Source organism: Carassius auratus, chromosome 29 (genome assembly GCF_003368295.1).
Source record: "Carassius auratus strain Wakin chromosome 29, ASM336829v1, whole genome shotgun sequence".
Lineage (NCBI taxonomy): Eukaryota > Metazoa > Chordata > Actinopteri > Cypriniformes > Cyprinidae > Carassius > Carassius auratus.
This window is the reverse complement of record NC_039271.1, coordinates 8216636-8228223: the sequence shown is the minus strand read 5'-3', so window position 1 is coordinate 8228223 and position 11588 is coordinate 8216636. Positions and strand designations below refer to the sequence as shown.

The window sequence follows — 11588 nt, the reverse complement described above, 5'->3', positions numbered from 1 at the left end:
GATTTCAATATTAGCCAAGAGGAGACTGGTTTTCCTTTGCTAAAGCAGTGTTGGGGTAGTTACTCAAAAAAATAAATTAGTTACTAGTTACTTCTGTAAATTGTAATGAGATTACTTTACAAGTTACTGCATTTTATTACTTTACTTTACTTATTTAGGGCCCTATGAAATCCATTGATTTTTTTCCCAAATTCCATTTTATTTTTTTTCCAAATTCCGGAATACCTTTACAGTTCCGTTTATGTGATGTGACGCTAGTTTTACTCCAATCAAACGTTCAAATGCTCATGAAGTGAACGCAGCATGACTCTCAGTGCAGTTCTGGAGGGGAAAAACATTTCATAAGGCTATTTTAAGAAATAATTGAAAGAATTAAGTTGTTTTTATGTATGTAAATATGTCAATGACTTGCTGAAGTGCATGAAAACCAGCTATGTATGTATTAGACCCGGAAATAACATCTCTCTGTCTCTCTCTCTCTCTCTCTCTCCCTACTGTATAAAAAGTACATTATATATTATTATGTAAAGTATAATATTACACACTATAATATAATATAGTATTGTATTATAGTTATTATATCCAAGTTGTCTGTCTGGAACGCAGCATTAGGTTAACGTCAATAAAAGAGCATGTACTACAATTACGAGTCATTCTATAAGGTGACATTTCAGCACTTGACAAACGGACAGCGACTCCTCTAAGCAGCACTTTAAGCACAGCTACGTGATTGTTGGGAAACGCACGTGAAACAATAACGAACGATCGTAAAATTACTCGTCGGAAATGCTCTTAAGTGCTAAGATCAATCGCTATTGGCAAACCCGGCACAGAACTTCACACACAGACAAACATGGTTTGTGTAGCGCAGGAAAGCACGTTCCTAAAGTTTAGTAAAGTAGTGTAGTTACCAATAATATTAGGGTTATGCGTTACTTTACTTTGTTACCCAAAAAAGTAATATAGTTACTGTAATCCATTACTTTGTAACTCGTTACTCCCAACACTGTGCTAAAATAAGGAAACGTTGCTTCCTTTGCACTGTTAACAAACGTTAACAGTATACAGTATGTCATGCTCTGGGAACTGCTTCGTTTACAACAGTGAGCGCAAACTAGATTAAAGTGATTATTACGTTTTGAATAGGTATATTTTTCTCATAAAAACACATTGATTCGCTACAGGAGGCCTTTGTTCACCACCACCCCACCCCACCCCCCAGGGCCATGTGAGACACTTTTTTTAATGGATGGGCGCTTTTAATTAAACTTCTTTTGGTTTTTTGAACGGCAACACCCGCTGAGTGACATTAAACAGCTTGAAAGATTAAGTAACTCCAACTGGATTCATCTGAAAGAAAAAAGTCATATACACCTAGGATGCCTTTGGGGTGAGTAAAACACAGACTAATTTACATTTTTGGGTGAACTAACCCTTTAAGAGGTTTCAGTCATACAGCCAGCTTCTGAGTCATACTATTCTCCTCTGGGTTTGTTTAGAAAATCATTCAATATACAGCAGCAGAACTGACTGTGAATATGTGTATTTCTAGCAGGAACACCTTAGCAACTGCCTAAATTCCATTGCAACCATCCAGACCACTTTTACAACCACCCAGCTACAACAACTAACTAAGGCCCTGTTTACACCTGGTTTTAAAATGCATTTTTGTCAATCTGATCTCAAGTCCAATCAAGGATTTGAAGCCAACATTCAAGCTTTGTCTTGACACATTCTCGTTTTCTGGATTATTAGTTTGCATTGTTTAAACCCACTATCTTTCAGTTGCCAGCTTAGGTCATTAACCTGTATTATCCTCCTAGTTTCAGGGCTGGGGTCGTGTTATCAGTGATGACAGTGAAGAGCGTGAAAACCAGTCCTCCTAAAAATAAACGTGGCACACATGTATTCACAACACCACAAACAAAAGCGCATGAGTGATGTGTCATGGGACGCTTGTGTCCACTCCATCTCTCAGTGCCTGTCGACAGCTGCCACTTTCATACTCCAGATTCCACTAAAGGTGGATGTCCTTCTACCATCCCCTCTTTATGTACGCAAAAGCCAAACCAGGTTTGCCATGTAGTCCGTTGCCGAACCATAAAAACCCTTTTCAATGCATTATGCGGTCATCCGTTTATCGATCTGAGGCTTTTAGACCAAAAGTTGCCCTCTGAACCTGCCTCAAACCCGATATGGAGATAAATGTTCTCAGTGTGGCTCTTCCCCCCTGTTTTTATGACTTAAATGCTATGATCTATTTTCACATTCTTCCCAGCAGTCTCGAGGTGATATTCACCTGTAATTAATGCCACACTCGACTGAACACTAGGACTCTCATTTGAAATTCAGACCTCCGAGCATTTGTGAATTATAGCGGGAGACCATAAAATGCTCAATTAACCAATTACGTGCATTTATATTTGACCGTAGGACACCCGGAGCCTTTGTTGTCTTTGGGGTGGCCGTGAGAATCTTAATCACCTGAATATATGAATTACAACTTATGGGAATTTGTAAAACCTGAAAAAGCATTCTCTGTGCTAGATCAGCCATTCATTTCGTTTTTCCAATTCTGGAACAATGGTGTGGCAAAAGCTGGCATTCATGGGAGGCGCTGCACTGAGTTATTTTGGTTGACCATTCACATGTGAGAGGAGAGGCACGGATCAATCACTGAAAATCACACTACACCATCTCTCTCTCTACCATTACTCCTCTTTTCAAGCTCCTGGTCTCCTCTTCAAAGGTAAGGGCCCTGTATCGATGCTTTTTTTTAATCATGTCTAACAGTCTGCCGTGGAAATCAAAGGTCCACTTCAGAGGTCTTTTATGTTAGAGAGCAAAGAGCGGTTGAAGAGTCTTTTGATTTGAGCAAATGGAAGAGTTGTTCACTTCCTTTTCTTGAGTGTTTGTTTATTTTTGCATGTTTTCGGCATGATTAATGACACTAGGAGATGCCGTCTAATAGTATACTATGAGGTGAATGACAGGGTATGTTTAGTCATGACTGGAATGGTAACTATATATTGTTTGAGATGCTGCCAGTGTATCCTCCCATTTGTCTTTTAGAAATAACCAGGTGTTAAGGCTTTACACCATCACAAACTTGCTTATTTACTTATTTATTGTTAGGCAAGATGCAAATTTCTTTAATTAAAATATTTAATGCAAAATATGTTGTCGGGGAAGTCTAAATAAAAAGTGAAGTTATTATTCAGTATATTTATTAAATGCATTTATTTATAATTTGCTTAAAATGTATTTATTTAGACATTTATCTAAATTATTGTAATGCATAAATTGTCAGGGGTGCCTATATAAAATTTAAAGTATTTAATTAACATTTATTATGAATTCTAAATTATGAAAGAAATTATTAATTCAAATTACAGTTTTGGTGACTGACCATATGGTGGCAAATTACAGGTATTTTCTTATTTAAGAGGTCTTTATAAAAAAAAAAACTATAATATAAAAATAATTAAAAGAAAGAATGTTAGGCAAAATGTAAATGTGTGTATGCATTTATTTATATAAATAAACTATCCCATTTATTTTAATGCAGGATATATTGTCAGAGCTGTATAAATAAAAAGTGAAGGTATTAAAATTACAATTACATTAAATCTGTGGTGGTTGATGAAACTGACCATAATGGTGGCTAATATCGTTTCACATTGGAATGGACTAAGTTAAAAAAAATTAATTTTAAGTAAAATTCACAGGAACATAATTTGATTTATAATCCAAGTAAGTATTGTAGCAGGAAATATTTAAAACACAGCGACCATATTTCTAATCTGTAGTTCAAAATAAAATTCTAAGGGGTAAAAAATATGACTTTTTTTCCCCACTTGCAAATGCTGAAGTACTGTTTACTTCTTTGTATCATCATACATAAGTCTTGAAAAATGACAAACATAGATGTCAGGTCAATGACTCGACTGTTTCAGTTATATCAAGGACGTTAACATTAGCTGGACCAAAGCCAACGATCTGTTGAGTGTTTGTCATTTACTGCCAATATTCAAAGTGCCTTTGTTCCCCTTCAGATTGTACAATTCAGATGACATACAGTATTTCACTTTATATAGTGAAATCCAGATTCGATGGATCCTTCTTCGGTGTCTTGCATCTGATTCATTCCATGCACTTTGTGAGTGGGTAAAGCCAGATTTTGTGTTTTCAGTGTCTCCCATCACAGGGTTGAATTCACATTAAAACAGTGTGTTTTGTCCATACTTCCTATCCACATCTAAATTTCATCCCTCGTCACCATTTTCCCAGAGGAAACCCATTAAACCCTGCTCACAGCGTTCAATGAGAACGTCAAGGTCACTGTTTTCTCCAAAGGGCCAAAATGTCGAGACCCGATCTCTTTGAACTGCAAGCTGTAATTAACGTATCTGAAGATGCTGAGAGAAATGGTTGATGCACACAGATAAATGGTTTGTTATATTGGCAGTGTAAAGGTCATGGTCCTTCAGTGTTTGTGTCGCGGCGATGATCGGTATTAAAGCCAAACCCAGTGTCCAGGAACCCTGAATGCCACAGTGCGGTGAACCGTCTGCATTTTGGAATTGCATTAGTGGATCCGTAGCTTTAGATGTCAAAGGAAGGCGGATTTATTTAATGCATTTAAACATGCTTTTTTGGGAGCACTCTTAATCCATGACAGTTGTTTGGCATTTGACTAGTTATGCCTGACGTGTGCAGGAATGAATGATGAAGTGCTGAATAGTGACTACAATTATTTTGGCTCTCTTTCAGGTCACATAGCGTATTGCAGCAATGTCTGAAGGGTAAGTGTTATCTTTATTAGACTGTTGACCCTGTCAATGTCATAATTATCCAAAATAGCTTATTTACACCAGGTTATGATTATAAACTGTGAGTCAGGGTTATTATAATTAACCAAAACTAAAACTGCCACCTAAACTGAGAAATTAAAAAAATTAAAACCATAAAAAATGTTACTTAAATGATAACTGAAATAAAATTTGATATAGAACAACTGTGTTATTTCTACTAGATGCCTAGGCAACATTTCTCATTTTAATTTACTTGATGTACTAAAATAACTGAGACTAAAACTGAAAAAAAAAACTATATAGACATATTCAGAAAACTGTAAAACTAAACTTTTAACTGAAATGAAAATGGGAAAATAAAATATAAATATAAAACTGATTTAAAATATTAATAAAATATATATAAAAAACCTAACTAAATTATTTTTCTGTTATTTTTCCTAGAATTTAAATATTTTTTTTTAAACTCAGAAATATTATAAATAATGCACATTTCTGAAATATTACAACCTCATTTATTTATTTACCATGGAAATTTTTTTTTTTTTTTTTTGCTTGTTTATGAAATTAAAAAAAATGTAATATAATTAAATTAAATTAATAAAACATTTGTGCCCTGGCAACCACTCAAAACGTCATAGCAACTGCATAGCAATGTGATAAAAACACTCTGCAACTGCATAATAAAGACCTGGCAACATCTAAAATTAATTTTAAGCTACACTCACATTTTCTGTAAAATACACAAGTCTAGATGCTGTTTAATGGGTGATATTTTTGTATATGTATACATGCAATGACATCATCACAGACCGGTAAGTGCAAATTCCAATTGCATTTCTTATAAGTTTTATAATAAGCCTCGCTTTGCTTCTAATTGTTTCCCTTTTAAAAGTTTACATGATGATTAGCAGCAATTAAAAGTACCAGTGCATGTGTCTCTATATATTATAAGTCCAGTGAACGCTGGAATCGATGACCCTAATCCAGCTCTAAATGGTGCTAAATCGCTCAGTAATTCTGTAAGGACATCGAACAGCATGTTAAAAACTAATCTGCACTGTACGTTTGCTCTGCTCTGCTTAAACCTACACTGAGCTACACTGAGCCCTCAATTTGGAAATTCCAACAGTAATCAGGTCAGACAGTTAATGCATGCACCACGGCGCGTGTAGATTAGACCCACGCGCAGCACTAGCACTAGACTATAATGAGCTCGGCTTAACTCTTACTCTTCTTGCAGAAAAAGGCCAGATCCAAGTACTCCGCAACACGCAGACTTCTGCTGAAGGTGGGTCAGAAACAAAGCTGAACATTTCCAGTATGAAAAAAAGACCAAGTACTAATTAAAGTGACATAAACGCAATGAAAACCAATGTTCAATATACTGTATATATACTATGTGCGGTAAATAACAATTGTGACTCCGCACTGTTTTTATGTGTGCTTTTGTGCCATCATTAGTGATTTACATTAGTGGATCAGGTGCTAAAATAACACTGAAATCTTGTGCTAATATTCAGTGTGTCAGTGGACACAAGTGAAGAATGCTGTATTTGTACTTACCTTACACCTCTCTCTCCCTTTCCTCGGCTGACCCTCAGAGCAAACTGCTGAAAAAGGCAGAAAGCTTGCTGGTGAAAGAAAAAGAGGAGAAGGAATTGGAGAGAGAAAACACCCTGAGGGAGAGAGCGCCGCCCCTCAACCTCTCGGGCCTGTCTGTCCAAGAAATGCAGGTGCAACACTTTACTAAGGCAGATGTTTACAATAGGAGCTGTTTCTGCAGCCAGATGGCCGCATCCCAAAACATCTCTCAACATATCATAAGCACTCGTGTTCATGGTGTTTGCATTAGTGATTTGAGTTGATGTATCATCACTGGCCTTTGCAGGAGCTTTGTAGAGATTTGCACCACAAGATTGACATTGTGGATGAAGCACGATATGACCTCAATATAAAAGTCGCCAGAAATGACGCAGAGGTATGTAAATGAGAAACAAGGTATGACGAAATGATATACTATTCAAAAGAATGGGGTTGGAGGAGGGGGGATTTTATTTTCCCAGATTTTAAATCTTTCTGGGTTTAGACCTTTAGTCTTTCTTAAACTCATAAATAATATCAGTGCTATACATTTCTCTCATTTATTCATGTTTTAATTGATGTTTGTTTGTTGGTTGGATGGTACCATATTTTTTTATGCTTTTGAAAGCAGTCTGTAACCAAGTCTGCATTTGGTCAAAAATACAGTAAAAATTTTAATATTGTGAAATATTATTACAATAGAAAAAGCTGTTTTCTATTTGAATATATTGTGAAATCTAATGCAAAGCCGGATTTTCAGCATCATTACTTCAGTTTTCATTGTCACATGATCCTTCAGAAATCATTCTAATGTACTGATTGGCTGCTCAAGAAACATTTCTGATTATTCTAAATTTTGAAAACATCAAATATTTGAAATAGAATTCTTTTGTAATTTTATAAATGTTTTTACTGTCACTTTTGGTCAATTTAATGTGCCTTTTGCTGAATAAAAGTCATTCATTTCTTTAAAAAAATAAAATAAAATAGTATATTCTTAAGAAAATAAAAAATTTTTTTTGAACTTTAAATATTTATTAACAAAAGCATGATGTATGTGTTCATTTGCAGATTCTCTCATTAACCCAGAAGATCTATGAACTGAAAGGAAAAACGAAACGGCCGAACTTGAAAAGGGTGAAGAAGTCGGCAGATGCCATGCTGGGATCGCTCTCAGACACCAGAGTCGACTTCAAAGCCAACCTCAAAACAGTTAAAAAGGAAGAAGAAAAGGTAACACTCCGGCTCAATGCTATAACACGTGTATTTGAGACACCAGGAGCCCATCTGGCTGTTTTCAGCTCATTTGCTCAGATGTGCTGTGTCTGAAGAGATGAGTTATTTTAGAAATCAAGTGCCCGGTGCTGATGAAATGCTGGCATTTGAACCGCCCCGTCTGTCTGTCTGATGCGTGCACGGTTCACCGCGGCTGTGCAACCATTTGAGTTACTCTCATCTCTGTCTTTGTCTCACTGAAGCATTTTCTCTCCATCAGAAGGAGGAGGTCACCGACTGGAGGAAAAACGTGGAGGCCATGTCAGGCATGGAGGGCAGGAAGAAGCTTTTCAATGCCGGACAGTAGACAGCAGCAAGTCTTTTCAGCTGACAAGAGGTTGCAAAGGATAAAGTGTTATTGTGATACAAAGCTCATGTTGTTAGTTTGAATTTTAATCACATTCAACATTGTATGGTAAATTACTCACCGTCAGGCATCCAAGGTAGATGAGGAGAAATGTAGCATTATATCAATTGCTCACCAATGGATCCTCTGCAGTGAATGGGTGCCGTCAGAATGAGAGACCAAACGGCTGATAAAAACATCACAATAATACACACGTCTCCAGTACAAGTGATACAATGCTACATTTATCCAAATCTGTTCTGATGGAGAAACAAACTCATCTACAAATGTTTTGGCACATTTTAATTTTTTGGGTGAACTCTTTCTATAAATAGCGATTTGCGGTTCAAAAATTTGGGGTTGGTACGATTCTTGAAATGAAAAAGAAGTCGCTTATGCTCACTAAGGCTCACTTTATTTGATCAAAAATGCAGTAAAACAGTCATATTGCAAAATAATACATTTAAAATAACCGTTTTATATTTGAATGTATATTTTTAAGCTCATGTTTGAATTTGAATCATCTTGAACATTATTTTATGGAAAATTATTAATTTAATAGTCAGCCAGCTATGGCTTGCACGTGATATTAAATTGTGATTTGCTGTGATTAAAATGTGTAAAAGCTGTGCTGTCCATAGAGAGGGATTAAATAATAGAACAACCTCATAGTCATATCATATCAACTGTGTAAATATTTGCTTCATAGTCAGCGTTGATTTAAACCAATAAAGCTACTGAAGATATGGATTATTTTATTGCCTGTTTGTGGTTTACAAACAGAAAATAGTTTAATTTTTAATAAAAGCTTGTTGGGTGAATTAGAAAGTTGGACTCCTTCATTAAAAGATCAAATATTTGATTAAAACATGCTGTAATGTCAATGGCACAGGAACTGCGTGTTGAATACCCAGTTGAAAGCAGTTTTAGGCGTTGACCTACAGATGGCGCTCTGCATTTATACTACATTGACTGAACTGGCATTAAATCAACACCAGGGGGAAACAAAGTCTGTGTGACTTCTCAGCAGGCCTCAAATGGAGCCTTGTATCAGTCACACGAACAGCATTGTATAAAAAGATATGCATCAACTGTTCTACTTTTTATCTGAAATACAACATGAAGTGGTGTTTCGAGAAGGAAGTACAGGGAGGTGAAGGGAAGGAATTTGGGTGGCACTGTATCCTCTATTACTAGACAGATGGCAAACCTGCACAGATATAAGAACATCAGCACGTCCACTTCAACACAGCAAACAGCTTTAGGTCATAACAGACTCTTTAAATCAGCAGAGCAATGTAAATCTGTGCATTCAGCTGAACTAGATCAATGAATAGTTAAGTGTGCATTCAAACTTGGGGATAAATATTAATTGTATATGTTGATATGAGTAGTTAACATGAAGTATTAGCCTACTAAACATAAACCTAACTTATTAAAACAAATTTCAAGGGGATCAAAGTTATTTTAAAACCTTTGTGCATAATCTTAAAGCATGCAGTATTTTTTTTTTTTTTACTATTCTATTAATGCAGGTTTCTGTTTTTTATGATTAGCAGATTTGTTTTAGATTGGATACAGGTGCTTTCTATTTAGTAATGTTAGACACACATTGTTTGTTTTTTTTTTCCTGGAAAATGACTTCCAAAGGTTTATTGTCTCCTGCCACGTTCTTTTTAATGTCAGGAAGGTTTAGGATCAATGTGAGAGAAGTTCAGAGGTCAAGGAGAATTATCAGGTTGTTCTGTAACGTCTCCAGTCCATAGTTGATAACAGAGGTTCTGCATACTTCTTCTGTATATTAAAATCAACAGGTGATACATTGTACAGTTCATTATTTATAGCAGAAAATGTAAAAGTGTCTTACTTGGTAAGTTACTGCAGTGTAAATCCTCAGTCTCCACAATCACGAGGCGATTGGAGATGAACAGTCATGTGAAATCACATCCTGAAAGATATAAAGCAGAGCAGATATTAGCACCCTGGGGTTCACCTACAATTCTCTGTGATGTTAAACTCTCGATGCTTCAGATGTCCTGGTTAAATCAAGTTCATGTACTCCCATAGAGAGAGACAATCTTCAGATATTCCCTTTCTGAGAGCAAGTTAAGGCAAGCGGCTAATATTTTCAGGAACTCATATTAATATCTGAGGTCAGCTGAGGTCTTTGCCTGAAGTTAAAAACCAAAGCACATTGTAAAAGTAAACATCTGAGATGCTCAGGCAAATATAGTGCAGGCAAAGCCCTTTAGATCAAAAGGCCGAAAATGTCTGGCAGCTTCTACTGTGTTACCAAATTACAGGCAAAGCGATCGACATTTGACTGCTCTCAGTTTCCGATTCGTGGGAAAATACTATAGGAGATATTTTGCTCGCAATTTGAGGTGAAGCACTTAAGCACTTCTGTTTCACTCGAGTCATATCCGTAGAACAAATAAATCCTTGTTTTCCTTCATTGGGGTTTGCTTGATTTATTTGCCAGAGTTCAAGAACACAATTTTCTGCCATTCTTTTTAATGTTGCCAAGAGACACATAAACACACCGACCTCAGGTCTAATACTCTGGTCTGATTCTCACACAATACACTTACACACACATTTTTGGCCACAACATCTTTGAATTGAATGTACCACAGTACAGGGGCTCAGCATTTTAATTTGGTTATCATATTTATTTATTTATTTATTGAGGCTATTACTAAATGACCTCATCGAATAAATAATACAATTAGTGCTGTCAAACGATTAATCGCGATTAATCACATTCAAAATGGACAGCACTAAATAAAATGTAAATACAATTCACTTAGTCAGACTACAGTTACTTTTTATAGATTATATGATTATTTAATTATGATTTGGATTACTGAACAATTAATATGGTAGACTATATGATTATTTTATTTACTGTGAGAAACGAGTTAAGTCAAAATTAATCTATCAAAAAGTATTCCGGTAAATGTGTAACGTAATGTTACTAACTGAAGTTACTATTTTCATCAGGTTAATTGAAACCGGCGTTACTTTAATGTCTCTGGTATCACGCCGCGCTCACGCTCTCAAATAGAGTCTCTTTCAACTATTACGTTAAAATTGCCTCAGATGACTTCAGTATTAACATTATTGTAAATAACATCCTTGTAGTTTTCCTCTTGTAGCTAAAACCGATCGTTTTGTTCACTGTAATGGACTACTTTTCTTCACGGAAGCGTTAAGGTAGCTTTATACAGGTAAGTAATTAAAACTCAAATCAGTTTTCCACATAGGCTATGTATTTATTTATTAAGTGTCAATTTAATAAGCTTTATAATATACTGGTCTTTATAGCAAAATAAACCCCTTCAGGGTGACGTGACCATTGAAGGTAGCTTTTTTTTTTTTTTTTTTTACTGCAGTCATACAGTACATAATAAAACGGGATGCGTTGAGTTTTAAGTAAGAAACTTATATATCATATTTATGAATTAACTTTCTACATTTAATAATTATTTAAATAGAATAATACAATAGTGTTATTGAATCACCAGTGCGTTGAACTGTCCTCGTGAGGTACTCGAGAAGGCGGAGGG

General features: G+C 35.7%; 1 protein-coding gene across 1 annotated transcript; it reads left to right on the top strand.

The window, feature by feature from the left end:
* Positions 1-1237: 1237 nt before the first annotated feature.
* LOC113047981 (troponin I, slow skeletal muscle-like) lies at positions 1238-8698 on the top strand. Its single transcript, XM_026209458.1, has 8 exons — positions 1238-2749; positions 4774-4805; positions 5626-5629; positions 6058-6105; positions 6419-6550; positions 6706-6795; positions 7470-7631; positions 7894-8698. Exons 2-8 carry the CDS (start codon positions 4795-4797, stop codon positions 7978-7980), a joined length of 534 nt encoding a protein of 177 aa, XP_026065243.1. The 5' UTR covers positions 1238-2749; positions 4774-4794; the 3' UTR covers positions 7981-8698.
* Positions 8699-11588: the final 2890 nt, after the last annotated feature.